Source organism: Balaenoptera physalus (genome assembly GCF_965194825.1).
Source record: "Balaenoptera physalus genome assembly, chromosome: 2".
NCBI lineage: Eukaryota > Metazoa > Chordata > Mammalia > Artiodactyla > Balaenopteridae > Balaenoptera > Balaenoptera physalus.
Genome location: NC_138883.1, coordinates 33,442,414 through 33,468,910, shown reverse-complemented (window position 1 = coordinate 33,468,910; position 26,497 = coordinate 33,442,414). Strand labels below are relative to the sequence as shown.

At 51.3% G+C, this 26,497-nt stretch overlaps 1 protein-coding gene and 1 long non-coding RNA gene across 3 annotated transcripts; one reads left to right on the top strand and one right to left on the bottom strand.

The window, feature by feature from the left end:
- Positions 1–26,497, bottom strand: ZFP36L1 (ZFP36 ring finger protein like 1). 2 transcript variants are annotated; one of them, XM_082451850.1, is made up of 2 exons: positions 25,058–26,497; positions 1–2,844 (listed from the first exon to the last, which is right to left on the bottom strand). In XM_082451850.1, exons 1-2 carry the CDS (start codon positions 25,061–25,063, stop codon positions 1,885–1,887), a joined length of 966 nt encoding a protein of 321 aa, XP_082307976.1. In that variant the 5' UTR covers positions 25,064–26,497; the 3' UTR covers positions 1–1,884. The 2 variants fall into 2 exon arrangements, with proteins under 2 accessions (XP_082307976.1, XP_082307975.1); XM_082451849.1 differs by lacking the exon at positions 25,058–26,497 and adding an exon at positions 5,261–5,622.
- On the top strand, positions 8,424–21,158 carry LOC309655957. The gene is made up of 2 exons (XR_014261067.1): positions 8,424–8,652; positions 21,013–21,158. It is a non-coding gene; the product is annotated as an uncharacterized lncRNA (long non-coding RNA).

Below are 26,497 nucleotides of genomic sequence, written 5' to 3'. Positions count from 1 at the left end.
TTTCTTGAAAAAATGGGTTTATTGATTTTTAAACTGCAAATAGTCGTTACAAAAAGTTTTTTTTTTTAAATAAATTCACACAAAGAAAGAGAAATAGAAAGCGACGGTAGTGACCAGCAAGAGGAATAATAATTACATTCATCTTAATGTGTGTGTGCCAGTTCTGTTTGCATTAACATTGGAAAACTCCAAAACCTGGAATCCAGAACCTCAAATCTGCAATCGGAATGTCTAGAGATGGGCACGTGAAGTCAAAGGGTTTCTTTTTTTTTTTTTCCCTTTTAGAAGCTATACATTAAAAGTTGTTTTCCTTCTGTACTGTCACAGAACTTTTACATACATTCTCAGTCCTAGTTGTGAAAGGCCAAAAGAGAAAGAAACTCAATTTGCAGTCCAACACAAAGGGGGGAAATTTCTAAAATAAATAATCCAACAGTTTTTTGCATTTTTTTAAATTAATTTTTCATTTTTTTAAAATAAAATAACCAAAAAAAGTGTAAAGTTACAAAAAATGTCGTTGAAGAATAATATATTAAAACTGTGGAAAAAAAGGAAAAAGACACGTCACAAAATTTTAAGATTAATATGAAGATCATAATTTAACATAAAAGAATATATTCTATGGATTTGTCATCCCGATAAATATGAACAAAATTAACAAAAAAAAGCATAGTTTGGCAATAAATACGTTTTGATAAGTTAAATAAGCTTTTTTATATTGATGTGCAGTGACAAGCAAAATTTTTGCTCTCCAATTTCTGAAGTTATATGAAGTTTAAAACCCAGGGAAAAAAGCATGGCGTGAGTGCTCTAAGGATAGACCTACGGTATTCTAGAGCAAAAACCATTAAAGCTACTTCTACAGGAAATCGTTTTACACAGATATTGTATGTGGAATGAATACCATTAACTGCTCACCCCTTACATGTTTTTTTTAAGCTTTACTCTCATTTTTTTGTTGTTTTTTCTTTTAAGATGTCACATACGAACTGGGGAACTTTAGCACCAAAATCAAGTCTCTCATAGTCCATCTAGCTTCCCCTTCCTCCCCACTTAAAACAAAAGAAAAAAAATTAAATCACAAAGTCCCACTTATGTCACAATCTTCATCCGCTTTTGCAGTCTTCCTTCCTGCAGACCTACACGAACCCAGGCAAGATTAGTCAACAGAGGTTCAGGTCGGGAAGAAAAAGGTTTTGAATGTCAAGCTAGGTTTCCCCAAAAACCCAAGTCTGGCAACAACTCTCCCAAGGCGGGTGCGGGGGGTTACTGGGGAGAGGGGAGAAGGAAGTGTGTGGGAGACTGGAATCAGGAAAGGTGCAGTTGTGTTGCCAGTGGAGGGAGCTGCTGGTTCTAAGTCCCCCCCCCTCCCCCGCCCCCCCTTCCCCTCCCCCTCCCCCTGGGCAGAGGCTCCGGGGAGGCCCACGGGTGCCCTCTGGCGCTGAAGAGGTAATGTAGTCACAGTGACAAAGTTAGATCACAAGGCACTAAGTTGCTTCTGTAAACTGTTACTGCTTTTTCTTTTGTGATTTGGCACTTAAGGCTTAAGCTGGAAAAAAACGCATCTACTGACAAATATGGGACTTGTCTGTTATGCATGGTAAGTGGGCTATAAAATTGAGGTTGGGGGGGGGGTTCTAGCCAGAAGAAGCTATTGACAAATTGACTTGTCCTTATGTTGGGGAGGAGGGGCGTTTAAAGAGGGGGGAGGGTGGGGGCATTCCAAGGTCCAGGGGGAAAGGGGTTGAGCTTAACCTTGTTAATGTAGGGGTTTGTCAGGAATCGGATGGGTAGGGAGGGAAGGGTAGGGGATGTGGGTGTGGGGTCGGGGGTGGGGGGTGGATAGGCGGTTGGTGGGGGGGGGGGGTCCCTCCCTACCCTGGTTTAGTCATCTGAGATGGAAAGTCTGCTGAAAATGGGCAGGCGTCTTGAGTTGTCCAAAGTGGGGGAGTCTGAGCCACTGTGGCTGCTGCTGGAGCTGCTCAGGTAGCCCTCCTGGTCCGAGAGAGAATCCTGAGGGCTGGGGGGAGAGTCAAACATGTGAGGGGACTCAGACATGGGCCGAAAGAGGAAGGTGGTTGGGGAACCGCCCCCCGGCAGCCCCATGCTAGGGGCAAAGAGGCTCGCCAGCTCCTGACTGGAGAAGGCGAAGGGGTTATTGGTGCCATCGGGCAGGGTGGGCGAGCCCAGGAGGTCATCGGCGCTCAGGATGGGGGGTGGGGTGATGGACGTGGGGCTGTCCAGCAGCCCCGTGGCAGCGGCGGTGGCAGCGGCACTGGGAAACCCAGCAAAGCTAAAGCTATGCTGGAGGCGGGGACGGTCAGCAGAGAGGTCCCGGGCCCCGGCCAGGGCACGGCGCTCCTCAGCGTTGTGGATGAAGTGGCAGCGGGGCCCATACGGGCAGAAGCCGATGGTGTGGAAGGTACGGCACAGCTCCGTCTTGTACTTGGGGTGGCGGGTCAGGCTTCGGAGCTCGTGGATGCCGTGCGCGAACTGGCACTTGTCGCCGTACTTACAGGCTCCGTTCTCCTCGAAGGGACGGCACAGCTCCGTCTTGTAGCGGCTGGAGTTGACCTGGCCGCTCCCCGGCTGCTTCTGGGTGGGCAGCAGCCGCTCGCCCCCTTCTGAGAAGGAGCGGTCTCGGAAGCGGCTGTCCCGAGAGCTCAGAGCTGGAGCTGGCTCGCCCTTGAGGCTGCTGAGGAGCTGGTTCTGGTGGAACTTGGAGCTGGGCAGGGTGACCGAGTGCCTCCGGGGGAAGCCCCCACCGGCAGGGGTGCCCACCGCCTTCCTGTCCAGCAGGCAGCCCCCGGCACTGGGAGTACTGTAGTTGAGCATCTTGTTACCCTGGAGGAGAGAGAGAGAAGAGACGGCGGTTAGTGACAAAGGCCATCCTCCAGGCCCAGAAGGGTACCCACTAAGGGCAGCCCCCTCCACGATCAGAAATGCTCCGTCTCAAAGGAACCCGCCATCCCCACCTCTGCCCTGGCAAACCCCTCGCCCTCTTTCTCCCATTCAACCAGCCAAGAGGGTTTACTCTGGCCCCAGGCATAAGAAGTCACAAAATTCCTGGCCTGTGTGAAAAAATTGTTTTACACATGCACCTACTCCACGCTGATCCCTGGAATGCACCCTCATATCCTGTCCCCAAAGCTACCACTTTCATCCATGAAATCCAACTTCTTCACCTCCAAAATAGATGCCTGCGTTGAAAATATCTCACACAACTCACAAACTCTCGTTTCCCACCCTCAGGAGACTATGAGCTAGGTCTCCTTTTAATCAGTCCCTGCCTAATTAACCGCCGCCCTCCCCCCAAACCTGGCCTAAGACTCTCAACTTCCTCCTTCAGAAGCATTCCATTCCTTTGGCAACAGATTTCCAGACTGCCTTTGCTTTACCTTGCTGATGGGAGGGGAGAGGGAGGGGCAGGAAGAGAAATCCCGGTTGGCAGGGGGGTGGGTTGGCAGGGAGAGGGATGTGATTCCCGAATACAAAACTCATTGCCCTGTGCTCCCAGAAGAGGTGCCTTCTACAATGATCTCTCCCACCAGTCACTGCCCACCCCACCCCCTCCACTGGGAAGATGCCTTTGCAGTTAGTCTCCTGGCTGCAAGAGCACGCTTGGATAAGAGCGCCAGTGTTTAATCTTTAACGCAAAGCTGCAGGTGGGAAGGAAAAGGAAGGCACCAAATCCTCCCAGCCTCCTCCCAGTCAATAATGGATTTGGGGGAGGGGGGCAGAGGCACCAAAGGCAGGTCTCTGTTCCAATGGGACCCTATTCACCTGCCCAAACTGTACCCAAGATTTGGAAAGGGTGTGAGCAGGGGACCTGGGAGTTGGCTCCCAGCCCATGTGGGTGTCATTGTGCGATTTCTAAAGTTGGTCCCTTAGGATCAGCTGCGGGGGATCGGGAATCTGTAACAGCAACCACCCCACAGAGCGGATTACAGGAACCAAGTTGAGAGCCTGTTCCCAACAATGAGGTTCATTTAAAAAGTCCTGCGGGGGGAGGGAGCCAGAGAAAGAGAAATAGATCAAAGAGCGGCAGAGCCAGGAAGAGAAGGAAGAAGTGCCGGGAGAGTTCAGGCAGCCGCCAGGGCAACAGAAGTTTGGGAATGCGCAGGTAGGGAAGGAAGCTGAAATTCAAACTTTTTTGATGTTGCTCTTCAGCTCCAGGGTATCCCTGCACCCCAACCCTGCAGCCCTGGGGCCCTGGCAGCTGCACAGACTGGAGAAGCAAGCTGGGAAAAGAGAGCAACATGACCCGACGTGTTTAAAAGCAGGCAAAACACTTTAGCAATTAAAAGTAGCCTAGCAGCTTCTCTCTCTCAAATTGGGGAGAGGGGGTGAAAAAACTTGAACATCCACAGGCTTCTGTTATGTACGCTTAAACGGCACTCCTGGAATATTCCGGATTTAAAACTTGCTTTTTTCCACACCGGCTGGCAAGCTACACGGCTTGAGGGCCTCATTAAATCCTTCCTCGCCGAGACCCTTGAGCTCAGACCGGCATTTTGTAGTCGTGTCCCCCCATCCCCTCCATATCGAGGAGTCGCGGTCCCTCAGAAAACAGGTAAGCGGGTGAACCCGAGTCCCACTCTCACCCCAAAGTTTGCAGCACGATCGGCTATAACAGAGGAAGCCTGGCTGAGCTGGGACGAACTGAAGTCCCATTGCAAACTCGTTTGGCAACATCCTTTGAACCACAACTCTTGGCCTTTTCTCGCAGATTCCCGGCCTCTCCAGAACAGAAGGGGAAATCTCCCAGCAAAACGTCATCCCGAGACTCACTTCCCCGAGGGACCCCCACCTCCCGACCCCCAGTCCGGCAATGGGGCTGGAGAGACTCGAACCCCTCCCGGCAGCGGCGACACCCAGAGCGCGCACAGGGAAACCGAGCAGACTCGCGAAACCCAGCTCAAGAGCAGCACATTATGGACGAAAGAATCACCGAAAACTTGCCCCAATGCTAGTCAATGCCCCGCGTCCCCCAGGCAGCCCCACGCAAACTTCGCCCCCCAAAACTCTGGTCTCCGGATTCCCATGTAATCCCCGCCAGGAACTGTTGAAACTCAAAGGGTGGGGAGCAGAGAGTCAAATTCCTTCAAACTGAGGGGGGAAACTGGGGCGGAAAAAACAACCATCTCGCCTCTCCTCCTCTCCCCCCTGCGTTCCCAGACCTAAACTTTCGGGGGTTCTTTTAGAAGACAAAAGAAAAAAGAAAAAGACTTTGAAAAGCAAACGCTCCGCCCCACTTTACCTTGCATAAAACTTCGCTCAAGTCGAAGATGGTGGCAGACACGAGGGTGGTGGTCATCCTGGGCGCTCGCACGGGGCAGGGACGAGGATCTGGTGTGCCGTGAAGGTCCCGGTGCGGGGAAGGCGCAGCCTCCGGCTCTCCGGTCTGGAGTCCCACACGCCTGCTCCCGGCGCCCCTCGCCTTTCTGACTCTCCCGGGCTGCGGCGCGCGAAGCCCAATTTATATAAGTTTCAGATTTGGTGGGCCGGAGGGGGAGGAGGAGCTTTAAACTTATTTAAATGAGGAAGAGGAGGAAAAAAAGTTGATTGACACTGAAGTTGAATCAGCCCTGCGGTCAAACTCTGGGAAAAAAAAAAAAAAAGAAACTTTCGAAAGGAAGAAGGGGGAGGGGAGACGAGGAAAGAAGGCGAATTAAAAAAAAAAAAAAAAAAAAAAAAACCACTGCGAGCCGCGCACAACTTTTTTTTTCTTAAAGAGGAAAAGTTTCGAGTCCGCTCGCTTGGCTACCCCGCGCTGCAGGCGCCCTTCTCTGGGGCCGCGCGCCCCGCAGTGGGGGAGGGGCGCCCCCCCTTTTGTCAGCCTGCGAGCGCGGCTCTGTGACATCACTCATTCCACCCTCTTCGGGGTTCTGGTTGTTGTGTTGTTGTTTTTTTGTCGGGCAGAAAGGCGGGCTCGACTTTCTCTTTTTACAAGCGGGAGCAGAAACCAGTCCTTAGCGCCGGGGCTGCAGTTCCCATCTTGAGCTGATCTCCCTTGAAACTTCTCCAAGTTGCCGCACAACTTAACTCTTTTCCCGAGTTCTTTGCCGCACTCGGCTCCCCTCGGCAAACCCCGAGGGGAGAGGAGATTGGAAATACGGGGCGCACAAAGCGTTCAAGTCTAGGGTTTTGTTTTTTTCAGGGGCGAGGGTGGGGGTTGGGGGAGGAGGATTAGGGAGACTTCCCCCCCCCCCCAAGGAGGACCCGGCCTGGCGCGGGCGAGCACCAAGCGGTTTAGCGCGCCGCACGCGTCTCCACTCGCGCTCGTTTTGCAGCGGACACTCTCCGAGTGTGGGCAGGAGCAGGGGTGGGAGAGCGTCGCGAAAAAGACCACCGTCCGGGCGGATTGTTTGGGTGTTTGTTTAATTTTTACTGGAGTATAGTTGCCGGGTTGTTTTAACAGGCCTCCTTGTGGTATTTATTTCACGCATCAATCTTTAAATATTTTTGTAAAGAAAACCTAAATCCTCATGATCCCCACCCCCCCCCAAAAAAAACACCCAGCAACGCACGATTTTCCCCGCGCGCTCCGAACCATGGGCCGCGCCGAAACTTCCCCCACCAACACACACACACACACGCACACGCACACCCCCTAGATGCCAGAACAATGAAAAAAAGTTACTTTGCTAAGAATGTAGGTAAAGAGATGGGGGCAGGCAACACTTGCAACTTACTGTTGCTTCTCCCCCGCCCGCACGGGAACGGAACATATGGCTTGTCACACTGCGCTGTTTTGGCGGGATGGGGGGAGGGGGGTGTGGGATCCTCGAAACCGAAAGGCCCTGAATTATCACTCTTTTGAAAACTGGAAAGAATATATTTATTTACTGTTAGGTTCGGATGCCCCTCCACCCACCCAAATAAAAAACTGTTAACGTGTCCCCCACCGCCCCCTCGGTCTCCGCCGGAGTGCTGGAGTCAAGACCGAGGTGGAAACCGCGGCGCTGCGTTTCTTTCCTGTTTCCCCGCGTGCCCGGCCGCCTCCTCGGCCCTCGCACGTTTCTTCCCAGCACTCGAGGCCGCCGGGTCTGTTATGAAACCCTGTGCACTGAGTGGCTAAGAGCGGGTTCCATTGCGATGTAATTAGGTCACCCCATTATGAGCACGTTTCTTTGAAGAGGTCGGGGCGGGCCGAGCAGAGCGCTGGAGTCACACTCTCACCACCACCCCCCCACACATATTTTTACTGCATTTCTTATTTGTCAATAAATTTGGCCGGGCAAACCCGGAAACCTTCCAAATCACAACCGTTTTAGGAACCTGTTGTTTTTCACCTTCGCGAAACACACAGCTTTGGCTGCAGCCACAAACCTATGTGATCCCCAGTCCGGTCTGCTTTTATTTGTCCCCTCTGGCTTAAATTGATGGCCCCCATTTTTAACCCGGCTGCTGCCCCTTGCTTTTCTTCTTTTGCTGTCCAGCTGCCTGTTGCTTCCCTCTCCCTGCTCCCATTTTTCAGCTTTTCTTGAAATCTGGCAAGCGCCAGAAGGAGAAATAACTTCCATCCACCTTAATTTAAATCATTCAAATGTAGGTTTCTTTCTTAAAGGGCTGTTTGCTCACTCCCTTCGCCGCCTCGAGAAGGAGGGGTTGGGGGAGCGGTTTTGTGCAGTTTCTTAGTGATGAGGTAATGAGTTCCAGATTTCAGGACAGAGTAGGGTGCGCGTTAAAACCACAAGGTTTGTCTGCGTCCCGATGTGAAGCTATTTCGGTTTTTTGATTCCCCCACTCCCCCAGCAAAAAAAAAAGGCCCGTTGGTCTTTAACTCTGGAGGGTTCGCGAAGCTCTGCTGGGGGGACGAGGGAGGGGCGGAGAAGCGGGGGTGGATAGCAAGGGGGAAGGGGTCCGGAGCGGGCTGGGCCCAGGGCGCGTCCCGACCCGCACCCGATGTCCCCCTCTCCGGGCGGCGCAGCTTTCCCCCCGCGGTTGCGGGACCGGCCAGGAGCACCTTGACGCGGCCTGGGCGCCCCAGTCTGGCTAAAGAGTCTCCCCCCGCCACCCCCGGAAAGAGAACGCCGATTCCTCGAATTTCCTCCGTTTCCCAACTCCCGGAGGGCGCTCCCCTCCCCCGCTCCCAGGGGCGCGGGCTCCGCGGGCGGCGTCCAGCCTGGCCCGCTCGCTCCGGAGTTGTTTACCGGCCCCACCGACCGACCGGGTTTGTTCCAGCTCCCGGAGCCTGTCTCTATAATTAAACTCTTTTTTTAATTGTCGGGTTGCAACGTCATTTCAGGGACTTTCCAAGGGTGAGGGAGCCGGCCTCCTTAACCCTTCGCTGACCCGGCATCCGCGCCGCGGCGGACCGGGGAGCAGCGTCCCGCCGGGCCGAGGAGGGCCAGAGCCGGCCTGCCCCCGCCCGGACGTGCTCGGCAGGTGCCCGGTAGTGGCGAGAAAGGCTACGAGCCACCACCCGGGCCTGAAGCCCGACGGGAGGCGTGCGCGGCCCTCCCCCGCCTCCTGCGCTCAGCCCTAGGGTTCCTCGCCCGCGCCGGGCCCGGAAAGGCCTCCCCTTCACCTGCACGGTCTCTTCCGAGCGGGAGGCGATAAGCCAGCCAGGTTCGCCGTCCCAGGCCCGACTTCCGGGCCCTCCCCGCTCGTGCGGAGACGGTCCCCTTGCGAGGAGGGTCTAACCAGGTATTTTTGGCTTGGGGTTGTTAGGTTTTGTGAAGGGGGAAAGTGAAAGCCCTCGGAATTAGGGAAGCGCGATGGATGTATTCACCGGCCAGTTTGGGCGCACCTCGCGGCAGGTGAGGGTGTGGGGCGCTGGGCCACTGGCCCCTGGAGGGCCAGGCCTTGTCACCAACGCCCTCCAGGCACTCCTATCCCAGAGTCCCCTCCTGGCCCTGCCATTGTGGAGCCCTGCGATGTTGCGCTTCCTCCCCGCCTTCAGGTCATTTGCAAAAGAACCCAAATTCTTCGGATCGGACCCCACCCTTCCCCCCACCCTCTGCTGCTACACAAGACCCTGGGACAGCGGCAGGGTTCCTGGATTAGAAAGAGGGAGGAAGGGCCAAGCGCTGCTGGAGAGTTACCTGGTTCAGATTCAGGTGTAGTGCTTGCGGAATGCAGATTCCTCAGCCTGGACCCAGGCCCAGTGAATCAGATGCTCTGGGGTGGGGCCAGGAATCTGCATTCCTTGTATATTTCCTGCTTGTGACTCAGTCACCAAGGTTTGAGAATCAGTGGTCCAGGACTTTGAAGTTGGGCCGTTTTGGATCCAAATCTTGGCTCTGCCATTTTCTAGCTGTGTGACTTTTCAAGACACTGACCAAAGCCTCTAAAATAGGGATAATAATTCTGCCTAAAATTGGCCAGTAAAGTGCCTAGTCTCATGTCTAGCTGAGCCCTTGTATATGCCCAGCCATTGTATGTAAACTAAACCATTCTTGGGGCCTTATTAAACTATGAAACAAATTCTGGGTGTATTCACTTTGCAAAAGGATTCTTCAGTATAGAGGTCCATGAAATGGTCAACTGACAGCTTTGATCCGATCACTCTGTGACCCCCAGACCCAGCTCTGGACAAGGCAAGCCCCGAGGCCTGGAAAGGGGGAGAGGGCACTGGCCCAGAGCCTGGGGAAGAGCAAGGTGAGTCAGGATGAGGTGATGGGGATCTGCTGCCCAACTGAAAAACACCTGATTGTTGTCACAAATATTTCTGAAAACTAGATCACTGGGGCCTGTTGATATCAGTAAAAGCCAGACTCTTCTTTCTCTCAATATCCTCAAGCCCCTCATAGTGCTTAGTGGGCATGGCTCAGCTGCCAGTATCCTCCAAACCAGCCACAGGCTTCAAGAGAGGGCAGTTGACATCTACTGTAAATGCAGCTCTGCACAGTGTCAGGAACTTCTGGGGTACAGCTCAGGGAGCCCACCACCTCCTGCTAGGACTGAGAGTCCAGCCCCAGGGCTAGCATGGCCCTGGGGGCTCTCATTGCCTGGCAGTGAGATACCTAAACCCTCCTTAGGTCAATTGTTTTAACACTTTCCTGACAGAGATGTTCCACTATTCCATTAAGTTCCCAGGCGAGCCCACAGCTGCACCCCACCCCACCCTGCCTTCCTTGCCTGGGCCTGCCTAGAGACACAGGATAGCGCGTGAGCTTTGAGCCACCTAGACTTTGATGGGAAGCCCAACTCCGCCGGCTGGTTACCAGTTGCACAACCTCGAGCAAGTCACTTCACCTCTGGGATGGTCAGGAAGGTGAAGCCCTTTCCAGACAGTGCTTACCTCAGAGAGCCATTTGCCCCCAGCCACTCCAAGCTGCTAGCAGTTGCTGGTGGTTGCTGCACACCCCTCCCTGGGGCTTCCTTTTGCTGGGGCTTCAGGCAGCTCCCCAGCAGGCAAAATGCCTCTCTCCCAGTGGTGCCTTGCAGCCTGCAGCATTTTATGGAAATCACCTGTTTACTCCCCACTGGACTTTGAACTCCTCAGGGCCGGGGCTTCTATATTACCTGGAACTCATGAGTAGAACTGCGTAGGTGGTCAGTAAATTTTTTCGATTTGCACTGAACCCTTGCTGTTGAGCCCATTCGGACACATTGGTCACCGTGAATCTAGCAGCAGGAGTAGAAGAAGGAACTGGCAGAAGTTCCAGGGGTGGCAGGAAGGGAGGGCTTGGGCTCTGCAGGAAGGGGGGATGGCAGCCTTAACACTGGGATGTTCAGAGGGCCAGAGCTGGTAACTCAAGGAGGCTGGGCTTCCACAGTTCGCCCAGGGCATGTTCTGTGCAGCTGTTAAGAGGCACTGGGATGAGCACTGGTCTAGGAGTTAGGAATAGGATCCTGGAGCTATTCTGCCTCCAGTTCAGTGGGTCATTTCTCTAGTCTGGGCTTCAGTGTTCTGAGATACAGATGGAAAGGGTGGACTAGGCTGGTGGTGCTCAGACATCACTCTGAGCAGAATTATCTAGGGAGCTTTCAAAATGATGAAGATGCTAGGTGCCAGGCCCCACCCCACCTCCAAACATTCTGCTTCAGTTGGTCTGAGGTGAGGCCCAGCATTTGTATTTTCTAAGCTCCCTAGATGACTCTACTGTGAAGCCAGAAGCACTGGATTTGGTTGTTTTAGAGCAGTGGTCCTCCACTGGGGGTGATTTGCACCCCAGTGAACATTTGGCAACATCTAGAGACATTTTTGGCTGTCACAACTGGAGGAGAAAAGGTCACTGCTATTGGCATCTAGAAGGTAGAGACCGGGGAAGCTGCTAAACGTCCTGCAATGCAGAGGCCAAGCCCCCACACCCCCTCACCACTACAAAAAATTATCTGGCCCAAAATGTCAATAGGACCAAGACTGAGAAACCCTATTTGAGATGTTCTTTCCAAGATTCCTGTGTGCCCCCAAAACCCCCTCTTTTCGGCAGCCCAAGTAATTTTTTTTCAAAACCTGGATCTGATCTTGTATTACAATTGCCTAAAACCCTTTGCTACCCATCCCTTTTAGAATAAAAACCAAACCCTTAGTCTAGCGTAATCAGACTCTTTTACTGCTCCAGTCTTGACTTTCATACCCCTTCCCCTCCCCACCACCATCTCTCCCACCCCTCCAAGGTACTCCCTGTGCTCTAGTCAGTTTCAGATGAAAATGAACCATCCTTCCTCCTGCCCCAGGGCCTTGACACATGCCATTTCTTCTATCTGATTGACCTTCCTTTGCCCCAAGTAAATTCTAAGTCATTCTTTTTTTTTTTTTTTTTTAAAGTTTTATTTATTGATTGATTGCTTGATTGCTTGATTGCTATGTTGGGTCTTCGTTTCTGTGCTAGGGCTTTCTCTAGTTGCGGCAAGCGGGGGCCACTCTTCATCACGGTGCGCGGGCCTCTCACTATCGTGGCCTCTCTTGTTGCGGAGCACAGGCTCCAGACGCGCAGGCTCAGTAGTTGTGGCTCACGGGTCTAGTTGCTCCGCGGCATGTGGGATCCTCCCAGACCAGGGTGCGAACCCGTGTCCCCTGCATTAGCAGGCAGACTCCCAACCACTGCGCCACCAGGGAAGCCCCTAAGTCATTCTTTAGTACCCAGCTCAAGCATCACTTCCTCAACCATTCTTGGCGCCCCTCCCCCCATCAAGGCAAGGTATCTGTCTTCTCTCTTCTGTCTTCATGGAATATTCATTTCCTTCAAAGTAGTTATTTCAATTTGTGAGTTGTTTTTTTTTAACTATTTAACATACAGTAAAATTGACCTTTATTTGGTGTACAGTTCTATGAATTTAAACGTGTGAATAGATTTACGTAACCACCACTTCAATCAGGAAACAGAACACTTCCATCACCACCCCCCGCAAAAAAAAAAAAAAACTCCCTCACGCTCTCCCTTTGTGGTCAGACCCTCCCCATCCCTTACTCTGGCAAACCAATGATCTGTTCCCTATACTGTCATTTTGTCTTTTCCAGAATGCCATATAACTGGAATCATACAGTCTATATGAATTCACAGAGCATGATGCCTTTGAGATTTTTCCATGCTGTTGCATGTATCAATAGTTCATTCCTTTTAATTGAGGAATAGTATTTCACTGTATGGGTATACTACCATTTGTTTATTCACCTGTTAAAGGTCACTGGATTAGTTCCTGTTTTTGGCCATTGTGAATAGAGCTGCAGTAAACACTTGTGTATAGATTTTTGTGTGAACGTAAGTTCTTATTAAATAAGTAGGAGTGGGATTGCTCGGTCATATGCTAAGTGTATGTTAAGGTTTTTTTTTTTTTTAAACTGCCAAACCTTATTTGAGAGTGGATATACCATTTTGCATCTCCCACAACTATATATGAGAGTCTCCAGTTGCTCTGAATCCTTAGCAGCACTTATAATTGTCAATATTTTTTCTTTTATCCACTCTAACAGGTGTGTAGTGGTATCTCATTGTGGTTTTCATTTGCATTTGTCTAACAGGTAATGATATTGAACAACTTTTCATGTGCTTATTTGCCGCCTGTATGTCCTCTTTGGTTAAATGTCTGTTCAAGTCTTTTGCCCACTTTTTAATTGGGTTGCTTGTTTTCTTACTGTTGAGTTTTGAGAGTTCTTTATATATTCTGGACACAGGCTCTTGTTGAATAAGTGGTTTGCAAATATTTTCTCCAGTCTGTACCTTAGCTTCTCGTTCTCGGAACAAAGTATCTTTCACAGAGCAAAAGTTTTTAAATTTTGATGAGGTCTAACTTATCAGTTTTATCTATTATGCATCATGCTTTTGGTGACACATGTAAGGACTCCTTGCCTAGCCTTAGGTCATTAAGATTTTCTATAGTTTTATGTTAGATCCATTTGGAGTTAGTTTTTATATAACATGGTTTAGGTTGAAGTTAAATTTTTTTTGCCTATGCAAGTCTAATCCCAACACTGTTTATTGAAAAGAGTACCATTTTTCTATTGAATTGCTTTTGTACCTATCCAAAATTCAGTTGGCCACATTTGTATGAGTCTCTTTATTCTCTTCTGTTGATCTGTGTGTCCATTCCTTCGCCAATACCACACTGTCTTGATTATCATAATTTTACAGTAAGTCTTAAAATCAGGTGGTATAATTCCTCCAACTTTATTCTTAATTTTCAAAATTGTTTTAGCTATTCTAGTTCTTTTGCCTTTTCATATAAATTTCAGATTCAGCTTGTCTATAACCACAAAAAAATCCTACTGGGATATTTATTGGAATTGCATTAAGTCCATAGATCAATTCAGGAAGAAGTACATATTTACTTCTTTACTACTGTGTCTTTTAATCCGTGAACATGATATGTCTATTTATTTAGGTCTTCTCTGATTTCTTTAATCAGTGCTTTGTAGTGTTTAGCACACAGATCTTATATACATTTTGTTAGATTTATACCTAATATTTCCCTTTTTTTTTGGAACTAGAGTTGGGCCTTGAACAATGCAGGGGTTAGGGGCACCAACCTTCCTCACAGTCAAAAATCCACGTATAACTTATAGTTGGCTCTCTGGAATATGAGCAGTTCCTCACATCCATGGTTCTGCATCTGCAGAGTCAACCAACCTCGGATCACGTAGTACTGTAGTATTTACTACTGAAAAAGATAAGTGGACCTGTGCAGTTCAAACCAGTGTTGTTCAAGGGCCAACTGTATTGTAATTTTTTATTTCAGTTTTCAATTTCTCATTACTTGTTTATAGAAATACAGTTGATTTTTGTGTATTGACCTTGCATCCTGTGATCTTACAAAAGTCACTTTAGTTTTAAGAAGGTTTTTTTGGTAGATTCCTTGAGTTTTGGTTTTTTATTTTTTTAATATAGAAAATCATGTTGTCTGTGAATAGGAATAGTTTGACTTCTTCCTTTCCAGTCATATGCATTATATTTCTTTTCTTGCCCTATTGCCTTGTCTAGGACTTCCCCTATGATGTTGAATAGGTGTGGTGAGATTGGACACGCTCACCTTGACCCCAATCTTAAGGGAAAGCATTCGATCTTTCACTATTAAGTACGATATTAGTTGCCGGTTTTTTGTAGTCATCTTACTTTTCGACATCGCTCTTCCCCGCAGCATGTCTGCTCCAGCAGCAGGCTCTTCCTGCTCTCAACTCGACCGGCACAGTGCCTAGCACACAGTAGGCCCTAAATAAGTAATTCTCTACTTCGGCAACTTACCCAGCAATAACCACTGTCCTGTGACAGACAACAGAGGGGACTGGCTGAACACACACAGACATCGCAAAGAATAATGTTACAATAAATATCCCAACGGGTCCAACTAGGCAGTGGCCCCATCGAGTTGACTATTTTAAGCTGTACAGCATCTGTAGGTCGGCTTTCTAGCAAGCCATACTGTGTCAAAGCATTTATCTATGAGGAATAGATGACTGCTGTACAATAATTATTTTAGATCAAGAGCATTCCATTCTCAAAGGGAATTTAAAGAAAAAGCTCTCAGCTCTGAAAAACAGGGGCTTTCAGGGTAAAGAGTCCCACTGCTCTGAAATCTTAGGCCCTCAGACGGGTGGGGTTGTTTCGCTAAATTTATTTCAGCCGCTTATAGAAACAGAAGGGGGAAGCGGGGGGCGGCTGCTTGCACACCAGCCCTGGCTCTGGAGTATTAATATCTGCCGGGTCAGACTTTTATTTGGGTTTTCTTTTACCTTTTGGGGGTGGGGAGGCAGGCAGCAACAGGAATATCTCCCAGCAGCATGTCTCTGAGCTGTGGTTTCCTACCTTCCTCTCTATACATTCCCTGACAGGCCAGACCCAGCACACCCCTCCCCTGCCTCACCTTGGGATGGCCCTCTACCCACTGAGTACCAAGCACTGGGCCAGGCCTTTTACTTTTTGACAGCAGCTTTCCTCCCAGGCCCAGAAAGAGTCTGAGCTCAGAGAGAGACAGACAGATTGAATCTACGTGTCTACTTTCTCGCACAAGTATGAGTGTAGGGAGAGACTAGGGCCTCTGTCCCAGGTCCCCATCAGGACCGCCCCTCCACCCATTTGCACCCCCAGTGGCTCCACTACCTGGTGAAATCCAGGCCTTTTTATCCCTGTCTTCCTTCTCCTCAGGCTCCCCAAGCACCAAACACACATGCCTCATAGTACCCGATACCTGAACACTGTCTTCTGTCACAACCCCCCAACACAGAAAAAGGAGTTAAATGACACTGCCCTGTCGCTTTTTAAAACCTGTCCCTGCACTGCATTTAGAATTATCTATGGGGCACAGGTTAATTACCTCCCACAGACATGGGGGAAACTGAGGCACGGGAGAGGAGGCGGCAGGTGACCTGCACGCACTGCAGGTTAGGTGAGACTAGTGTCCACCAGCTGGCCCCTGGAGGTTCCACGGAACCCGAAAGCACCAGAGAAAGGCAGGGCCCTGTGTCTGGGAGCTCACGGCTACGCGGCTGCAGCTGTCTTGAGGGCAGGAAGAGGAAACACACACAAGGAAGCTAAAAAATCTGCTGGGCTTAAGACTTGAATAATTACATGAGAATATGGGGAAGCACCTCACACAGTGCCAGGCCGGTGGGAACCCAACAAATGGCAGCTTGATTCTTTGGCAAACTCCCACTTCCTGGGTCACCAAGTTAGGTGGGGAAAGAGGCACCTGTCCTCTCCACTCCCCAGCCCCTGGGTAGGCTGGTGGGAGGGAGGATGGCCTGGGGTGGGAGGTGGGGAGAAGCCCAATATGAAGACTCTCCAGCTCTAAACCGGGGGATCTGCTTCAGCGAGGATCAAGGGTATAGCACTTACTTGTAAACTGTAAAGTGCCTGCAGGTACACTAAGTTCCTGTTTTGTCCTAGCACCAGCCAGCTTGCTTTGAAATTATCCTCCAGCCCTATCCAGCAAAACCCAGCCCAGAGAGGCGCAGACCCCGCCCTCAGGAGCTGTCCCTGTGAGAAGCAGGACCCACCCTCCCCGCCAGAGCAGGGACCAGACAACTCTCGGAGGGGCGCCACACAGGCAGCCAGCAGAGGAGAGCATGGGTCTTTGCCACAACCCTGTGACCTCTTTAGAGTTGAGTTTCTCCCACCAACTGCACCCTCCACCCCAGAGGGGGACCACGGGCCCCCAAACCAGGGCCTGCCCTTGTCTGACCAAAGGCAACCAGATCTGCTGCAGCTGTTCAGTAAGAGAACAAGCTCTCCCAGAGACCAGCGAAGCAGCTGGAGAAAGATTCCTGCCAGCCCGGGGGTGTAAATATTTATACAACGTGGTGCGTGGGAAGGGGGAAGGCAGAGAGAGGTGGCAGGAACGAGGCGGCACTGAGACCGCAGATTGAAGGAGCGTGTGCTTTGGGCTCAGGTGGGAAGGGCAAGAGGCTGCCGGGTCCTAATCCCCACCTAAATTCCTACATCAAAGAGGCCGGGTCCTCGCCCCCAGCCCTCCTCTAGAATTGAAGGGAGAATTTAGAAGAAAATTCATCATCTATCCCCTCATCATCCCTCCTGTCTAGGTTGGCCCTCTGTGTAGGGAAGGAGGGAGGCTCTGCCTTGATAAACCAATTCTGCAGGGCCCAGGAATCAGGGCCTGGGGGCTCCTGGGGCTATGGCTCTAGGGTCTTGAGGGATGCTAGACCCAAGAGTTGGACTCTAGGACTGGAGGCTTAGAAAACATAAGGAAATGATAAGCAAAATATAAAATAAGCAAAGATTTCTCTCAAGCTTTGATATAATCAACAGTCTTTTCTAAAGTGGCCCCGGAGATTGTGCATTGATGAAGGAGGAGGAATGGATGGGACCCGGCAAGGGAGCAAGGTGTGGAGAAGGCGAGGGGGCACTTGATGGCACTTCCAGAGAAGCACGTGGCCACCATCACCACAGGGCCTAGGCGAAGGCAGCGCAGCCCGGTGGGCGTCCACCTGGCGCTCTTGGGCCCCTCCACCCCAGGGTGCAACTCAGCTGCAGCTGTGCCCCTGGCGGAGCAGTGACACATCCACCCCTCAGCTGGGCCCGCTAAGGACTCAGCCAGCACCCAATGGCATTGACGGCCCAGGGTGGGAAGCCAACCTGGGCCAGGGAGGACAGCCAGATGGACTCCAGTTGATTTGCCTCAGACAGCTGGGCAGCAGGGCCAGGCCGCTCCCACCGCCTCCCACGCCACTCCAGACAAGGAGGGGTGCGGCTGCAACTTCTAGGATTTCTCTGCCACCGCACCCATCAAGAAGTGCCACCTGCTTCTATCGGTACCAGACCTGACCCTCAGGGCCTCCCACAGATGGGGTTTGTGTTGCTCCCAGTGGCCAAGAGCCTTTAAGACACCTCGCAGCCATCAGCCTCTTCTTGCATTCTTCCTGGGCCCTCAAAACGCCCACTGGCCAGGGGTGGGGGGGCTGTTGGGAAGGAAGGACCTTCCACTGGAAAACTGCCTCAGTCTCCCCAGCAGACAGCTCCAGATGCCCAGGCTGGCTTCGGCCAGAGACCGAGGATCAAAGGATCCCCAGACTTCCCCCAGAGGCAGCCCCCAGGCTGCAAGGCCTCCCACCTACAGCACAGAGCTTGGCAAGTGATACATTCCCCATGGGGCACCTCCCCTGAGCCTCAGCCTTTCTGGGTGGAACCTGATGAGTCCTCCACCTGTCCACCGAGAAGGGCTGATTCCATCGCCTCCCTGAGCAGTGGGGCCCAGGCCCACACACCGTGGAGGAAACACCATCTGCCCCCAACCTTCAGCCCAGGCCTGGCAGACGACGTCAAGCCGCACAGAGGGAGAGCAGCACTGCCCCAGCCCACTCTCCAGAAGGAAGCCCCTCTTCCAAGGACCCCGGGGCTGGGGGAGAATCTGCAGACGCCCAGGTCCTCTTCTGCCACCGTGGCTCTGCCTGCCGGCTGTGGCCTGCTTCTTGCCAGCACTGCTTAAACAGATGAACAAGAATTAAAAGCCTGTGTGGCCCGAGGAAAGCTTTAGGGGACAGAACTGAAGCCGAAGGAAAAGGAACAACAACAACAACAACAAAAAACGATAAGAAATGGGAGAGGAGGGAAATTCAGGAAACAGACAAAATAAACCATCCGGGAATCCAGATGTAGAACAAGGAAAGCCAAAAGAAAAGAAAAATTATGCTAAGAAGGCAGAGTGGGGTGGGAAGGAGAATTGAGAATGAAAAAGAAGAGGGGGGAAGATATGAATACTCTGAAAAAAAAAGAAGAACGTGAAAGCAAACAACACCAGAAAAAAATTAAAAATAGAGACCCAGGAGAGAAAAAGAGGCAGCAATGAATTTAAAACAACTGCTTTGACCCTCAACCAACCACAGTCAGGAATGTTCTGAGCCTTACTGCTTTTTGTGGATTTCAGACTCTTCCAAACACTGAGCAAGGACAGTCCTAGAAAAGCAAGCTTTCCTTCTTGCCCTTGTTTTTCCTACAATTCTCCCAATTCACCCCCACCATTGGTCTTTTGCAGAGTGAGGGCTGATCTTCCTGGGGCAAGGCCAAAAACCAGTCTAGTTCACTGCAGAACCTGGTGGCTTCCATCATGCTGCCTCTGGAGGGCGCCCTGGAGAATCTGAGCAGAAGCGTTAGGTGTGATGGAGCTGGGTCATCAGTTCTGCATCTTCCAGGGAGCTCTCAGAGGACCAGGGCTAACCCAATCCACAGACCCACGGTTCCTGGAACAACAGGGGTTCATGGAAGATTGGTATACCCAACTCTAGGCAAAACTAGAGGAGTCCCAGCAAATGCAACTTTTGGAAACAATGTTGACGATCTAAATTCATCTCCAGACATTCTGAAGGGGACCTAATGATAGCCACAGTTTTCTCATTGCCATGGTGGGCAAACAACTTCTGGAAGTTTGCCTTCACTGCCTAGTGTCCATAAACCCCATGAACACTCACAGAAGACACTGGTTCCTCTCCTTTTGTCTGTCTGGCCTCTTGATTCTGCCTTCTGTTGCTTCTCTTTCTTCTGTGACTCCGCCAATGCCTCTATCCTGTGTCTGCTTTGGTTTTTCCATTTCCCTTAATGAATCAAACCCACCTCTACCTACTCTTCCATTTCTCTAGGGCAGCAGGAGTTGGGAGAAAGCTGAAACAAACCAAGGCAAAATCAAGAAGTAAAGGAAGTAAAATGCGAGTGAATTTATATAGTTCAGCACCCAGCTTTTGTGCCCAGGCTGTCCACGGTGGGTGAGGCAGGCTCCCCATGGACAGAGGTTGAGCCTCACCAGGCCACCTAAGACGGCTCCTCCAAAGTTCAGCCAAGGGAAGCCACACGGGCTGAATTCTGATTGACTGAGGCAAAGAAAACTGTGCCCACACCAGCCCTTCTCCCTCGAGAATTCTTCAGTACCTGCCCCTGATTCTGTACGTTCCGAAAGTCACATTTTTCCAAGTATCAACAACTGAGAGATGTGACAAAATGTACAGAAGGGATAATATCTAGGTTGTGGCCTTAGATACTCAACCCTGTTTCTTCCCATCCCTCCTAACCTTCAAACCTGTCACAGTCATGTAATCTATGACTCAAACTATTATTTGACCATAAAAAAAGACAAAGCAGGAAATTAGAGGCTGAATGACCTAAAATGTATTCCATTCAACTGAGCTAATCTAATAAGGGTGTGTATGATAATAAGTAATGCCGTATCTGTTCTGGAAGATGGGAATGTTGCAGGGAAAAGTGCATGGCGACTGCAGATCCTAACTTGTCGAGATTTGTCCTCAAGAGGGTAAGTGCCTGGTCCTAGGCCAAGTTGCCTAGCATTTTGCTAACAAATCTTAAAAGTTTGAGAACCAGTGTGCTGCAATGGAGAGCACCTGATGTTGAGTGACCCCCTTCAAATCCTAGCACTGCCCCTTCCTAGGCCAGCAAGGCACTTACCTGCCCTCCCCTAGTCTTGTCTGTTGTGAAATGGCAGTGACAGCAATACCCATCTCCTGGGGCTGCCGTGAGGACAGATGAGCAAAGCACTTGGCATGAGTGAGCAGCTCACTCCCTGAACCACCCCGTCAACTGTTGCTGTATGTTAAGCAGCAAATTGGCAAAACCAAGACGGCTGGAGGCCCCACAAAGTGGGGCTCCACGGAGTCACTGGAAAAGAGTCAAGTATCCCAAGCAAGAGAGAAGAAGAGGGTCCCCTAGGAGGCCCAGGCAGCTGGCGGGTGGAGCACAGCACGGAAAGCCAAGGACAGCCACTCAAACCGTGGGTGGGAGGACACAGGGGGCTGCTCTCCAGTCCTTCCGCATTAGCGCGACGTGCTGCATCCCCACCCTCCCTGTGTTCAACCTTACGTGAGACTCCGCTCACACTGACGTGGCCCCCACTATGTGCACGGCCCTGGCCAAGCGGAGGGCTGTAGCAGGGGGTGAGCTTAAAAATGATCGCCGGCCTCAGAGAATTAGTAACTGGCCATTTTTGCCCAGATTCAGAAATCTGTCCTTGTAGGAGCTATTGTAAGGATACGACCAAATACTGAGAAATTCTTATTTCAGGGCCGATTTTTTTTTAAGTAGAAAGGCAAAGAGTTCAAAAAATGTTCTGGAAATGTGAACAGCAAGTGAATCTTGGTAATATTTAGGTGGTATTATTAATTTTTAGGTGAAATAAGAACAATGTGGGGGGCTTCACTGGTGGCGCACTGGTTGAGAATCTGCCTGCCAATGCAGGAGACACGGTTTCGAGCCCTGGTCTGGGAAGATCCCACATGCCGCGGAGCAACTAGGCCCGTGAGCCACAACTACTGAGCCTGCGCGTCTGGAGCCTGTGCTCCGCAACAAGAGAGGCCGCGACAGTGAGAGGCCCGCGCACAGTGATGAAGAGTGGCCCCCGCTCGCCACAACTAAAGAAAGCTCTCGCACAGAAACGAAGACCCAACACAGCCAAAAATAAATAAATAAATAAATAAATTTATTTAAAAAAAAAAAGAACAATGTGGGTAAGTGTAATGAGTTCTTTTTTTTTTAAGAGATACATACTGAAATACTGATAGATGAAGTGATATGACCTGATACATTGGAATTACTTTAAAATTATATGGGACATGGGGAGGCAGATGGTGATGTAAATGGACAAACTTGGCCGAGTTGGTGATGTTGGTGATGGGTATGTCTCCTTCTGTATATGTTTGAAGTTTTGCATAATGTTTTAAGTTCATAAAAGCTGAAAAAAAAATGTTAACTCAGGGATTCTCCTCTTATTGGTTCTTGCAACACGATATTTACTTCCCAAGGACATGTGCTCTTGGACAAGAGATAAGGCTGTGGGGAGACCTGCCAGGAGCTGGGAAGGGCTGGAGAACAGACAGGGAGACCACCACTCTGGGATCAGGAAAGTGCCCCAAACCCTCCTCCTCGCACATGCTGAGGACCAAGAATGCCGTCCTGCCCCTCAGGGCCTCCCAGGCCGAGAAAAAACATTCAGAGGGACTATTGTCCATTTGCACTGCTTTTGAACTCAGTGAAAATTATTTAATTGGTTTCAATGTATTTTAAACCACAATGAACTTTTTTTTTTTTCTAGCAGACAGCCACTATAGCAGAGTGGGCAGGTATTCTAACCTCACTTTCTTCATCTGGTAAAGTGGGGAGAATCACATGTACCCCATTTCCCAGAGTGTGGGGTAAATGAGATTAATGGTCCTAAAGTGCCCTAGCACTGGAAGCACTGATAAAGGCCGGGTCTGATTTGAGGGGTGTTTGGCAAATGTCGACCACGGTGGAGCCACCCCAGCTTGGGCGCTGTGTTTGATATGTAGATGCTTCACTTAAACATCTAAATTAAATACGAGTCAAGGCACACATTCTCTGAGACCTGTTTGGGCCAGGCAACCTGCTGAGTGTCGGCCCCTTTGGGTATCACAAAGAAGCCACTGCTGTCCCCTTCCCTCCCCAGAGGAGCCACCCCTGCTCTGGGAAGAACAGGGATGAAGCCCCCAGAGTTTTCTCTCTAGATGAAGAATGAGTCAGAAAATGAGGAATAGGGCACTGCCTAGTCTGGGCTGTGGCTTTGAATGGAGAAATGCATCCTAAGAAAGCAGATCTTCAGCAGCTCAGCTCACTCCCAAAGATGGGGGCAAGGGGTCTGGGGCGCACAGACACACAGACAGCAGGCCCTGTGCTCAGCAGCACCCCGACAGGGAGCTTCTGGAGCTCTAAGCAGCTGAGCAGGCAGGACAGCCTCTAGACACCAGGGGGCAGCACAACACACCTTCCAGGGGTCCGAGGGACCCACCAAAGGTGACCTGGCAACAGACAGCTTCCAAGACAAATCTCAGTAGCCAGGGCATGCAGAGGGAAGAATCCCAGGGAGGCAGATGGCCCACACCGCCAGTTCAGAAGTATTTGCCACTTGCCCCAGGCAACTGGTGAGTGGCTTCCTGCAAGACCAGCTTCAGCCAGAAGAGGGTGTTTGTGACTTCAGGTGAGGGACCCACAGGCTACAGGGCTGGCAGGGACGAGGGAGATAGTAAAAGCAGAAGGTAGACTGGTGGCTGAGAGAAGGGCCACACCAAGTCTTTGGATCCTTGCTCTAGAACCTCCTGCCAAGCGGATGAAAGGTCTGTCCCATCCTAACTTGCTCCACATTCTCTCATTCCACTGTCCACTGGGCCCCACCACATGTTCTCTGTGCCTTCACCCCAGAAAGAAATAGAAAGGAGGAGAGCCCAAGAAAAAGTTCGAAAGTTCTCGAAAGGTCCTTGGGCTTTGGGATCTTTGAAATGCATTCACAGGATTATTCTAAGCTCTCAGAAAGCCCCCTGGCTCCAGAGAAGAGAGCAGTCTCTGTTGTGAGACCTTTGGAGCTACAATGCCTGGGTTCAAATCCCAGCTCTGCAATAATGGGCAAGGTACTTAACCCTCTGTGCCTCAGTTTCCTGCTCTGTAAAAAGAGGATAACAGGGCTTCCCTGGTGGCGCAGTGGTTAAGAATCTGCCTGCCAACGCAGGGGACACGGGTTCGAGCCCTGGTCCGGGAAGATCCCACATGCCGCGGAGCAACTAAGCCCGTGCGCCACAACTACTGAGCCTGCGCTCTAGAGCCCGCGAGCCACAACTGCTGAGCCCACATGCCACAACTACTGAAGCCCGCGCGCCTAGAGCCTGTGCTCCGCAACAAGAGAAGCCACCCCAACGAGAAGCCCGTGCACTGCGGCAAAGAGTAGCCCCCACTCGCCACAAGAGAAAGCGCGCGCTCAGCAACTAAAACCCCACGCAGCCAAAAATAAATAATTTTTTTTAAAAAGAGGGTAACAATGGCTCTCTAGGATCACTGCTTACAACAATGGCTGGTTACAATATGGGAAGGCATTTGAAGAGAGCGTAAAGTCCTCATAGAAAGCAGCTCAGAGACATGCATAGTACTGCTCTCAGTACAGGCCAGAAGCCCCAAAGGTCTGTGCTTCTTTCCATCAGAACTCAGTTCAAGGAGACCACCAGGCTGTGGAGGCTGCCTGGAGCACAGGCCCTGCGTCTGGAGTGGGAATGGGTTTAGCTAGTGTTTCCCTGGGGCAGTGGAGAGGTAAGCAGGTACCCAGTGCAGCCCTCCTGTGCCCACTTTGGGTTTTGTGCAGGACAAGCAGAAGACATCACTCAAATCTAAGCTGGGCTTGTTAAACTCCTCAGCCAGAGGCTGAGAGGCAGGCTGGCCGCCCTGTGCGGACTGGGGAGAGCCAGCCTTGCAGAGGCGAGGCCTGCACCAGAGGGTATGAGGAGCCTGCCGGCCTCAGAGCAGGGCTGGGCTTCACCGGGATGCAGAGGGATGGGGAGGAAAGAGTTAAGTCGACTCTGGGCTCTGCAGCTATAAACAGTGAGCCAAGAGAGGGAGGGAGCTGACACAGGATGTGGCCAGGGCTGAGCTGTCTGATTATTAACTTCACTTTTATTTGGAGGGGGATTCAGATTCTCTGTTTTACTTCCCATCAAGGAAGTGAAAGCCCAGGTCTCGGAGGGGCCTGGTTTCAAATTGTTTTGTCACAGCTCATTTATTTTTCCTCTTAAATAAATAAACAAAACCACCTCTTTGTTTTCCCCTTAATGAGCGTTCAGCAAATCATCTGCGGGTGAGGCATGAAAGGAGTTTTCTGGAGTCCTTCATGAGGCACTTTGGCTTTTTCTTTTAAAAGGAAAAAGAAAGGATTCTTCCTTTAGCTTCCACCTTCTCCAAGACTCTCAAGGCACTTTGTTTTCTGCTTCATCCTGAGATCTCAGCCTGAAATCATGACCTCAAGCCCAGCCAGATGCATAGATCTTCCTTTGCTGGTCCTTGGGGTCTGCCCTGCTGCCGGCCATCCCATGTCACAGGCTCCGAACCCCAAGGCCACACAGAGGAAGCAATGAGAACACTTGGGGCTCAGTGCTTAGTCCTCTTGGTCAAGCTAGGACCCATGGTTTTTGTTCCTATGGCACCCTGACGTTTCCACCAAAAATAACAAAGCAATTAAACACACAAAAGGACTCCATTACAGGGCTTAAGAAAACACCATTACATGTTCCTTTGCTCAAGGTTCAAAGTGTTTGGGAAATCTGTTTACAACACCAAAACCCATTCAATAATTTCATGATGCTCCTGCAGCAACCCTTTCCTGAATGACCTACACGTGCGAGGCACAAAGGGGGACGCAAAGACCACTGTCACACAGTCCCTACCTTCATGGTGCCCACGATTCAGTGGCGGGGGATGCAGAGAGGAAAACAGGAGATCCTACAGCAGAGACCAGGGGAGCTTCCGGTGAGCAGGGAGGGAAATGACAGGCTCTGCTGGAAACCAAGGGGGAGAACTGGAGGAAGGCTTCCCGGTGAAGCTGATATTTAAGCTGCATCTCGAAGGGCTGATGATATTAAGAAGAAAGTGTATTCTAGAAGCTGAAAAGTACCCAAATGACAGAGAGACAATATCAATGTGTGAGCCAGATCAGATATGAGACCACAGGAATGGTGGGGCCTGGAGGGCCTACGGTTCCTCAAGTGGCATTCAGAATGGCAGCTAAAGTCCTCACGGTGGAGAGGGGCTGAAAGGAGGCGGCCACTTGGAGTCAGCTCCAGGCTGCCAGTCCTTGGCCTGGAGACTGGCCTGCCTGTGAAGAAGCTGCCCTTTATGCTGTGAGCAACAAGATACAACACTTGGATACACGCTCGTCTGGGCTCCAGACGCTCTGCTAGCCCCAAACACCTGATGACCACCAGGAACGACGTTTGCTGCCTGTTTGCTGCCTCTGGCTTTCTCTTTTGGAACACGGGGCAAGAAGAAAGCAGGGGGCTGGAACAAGTCCAATGCACTTACAAAGGCTCGGGCTCCTAATGCTAACGGGATGGGGTTTCCAAACGCCCCCGAGGGAGTTGCCAGGATCCAGGATTTTCTTCAAGTTCTTGGAAATTCTTCGCCGTCCCCGTGGCATCGCAGCTTCCAACCGCAAGCCCGCCCTGGCCTGGCTGGGCCGGGGCCCCGGCCACGAGAGGGTTAAGGCGCCGCCAAGATGGCCGCCTTGTTTTGCACTTCGGAGGGGGTCACGCGGGAGGCCGCCCTTTGCCTCAGGGGAGGCGGTCAAGGTCCTGCCCCTGGCGCTCTGCCCTCGGCGGCTTGACGGCATCTCCTCCCCTGCGCGTCCTGCACTCCGGGACCTCCGAACCTTTCAGGACCCAGGCGAGCCAAACTCCCAGCCTTCCAGGCAGCAGACCGGGCCTTGGAGGAGCGAGGCAGGGAGGCCCCCTCGGAGATACCGGGCCGGGGATGCGCGCCGGCGGGGTCCCTTCGGCCTCTAAGAACGTCTGGGGCCCGTGAGCCGAGGCCGCAGCCTGGGCCGCGATCCCTTTCTATTTTCTTGTCTCCTGGCTGAAGCCGCCCCAGCTGTCTCCCGGGTAGGCCTCCGAGGGCTGCTGCCGGCAGCAGCCGGGCAGGGGCGCAATGGACGTGGTCGCACTGCCCTCCAGTGGCCAGTCCGCCAAACGGCACGGTGGGCCGGGGTCGGGGTCCCGGTGATGGCGCAATGTCCGCACACTCGGCCGTCCCTCCTTAGAGAAGGGCTTCCTTCCCCTTGCTGCATTTGAAGATGTGGCCTTGCTCATCCCCAGTGCCTTTTATAGGCGGCT

Coding starts and splice junctions, on each gene's coding strand:
- ZFP36L1 (XM_082451849.1), bottom strand. CDS start 5,317: ATGACCACCACCCTCGTGTCTGCCACCATCTTCGACTTGAGCGAAGTT. Junction 2,845..5,260: donor TGAGCGAAGTTTTATGCAAG/GTAAAGTGGGGC, acceptor TCTCTCCTCCAG/GGTAACAAGATGCTCAACTA.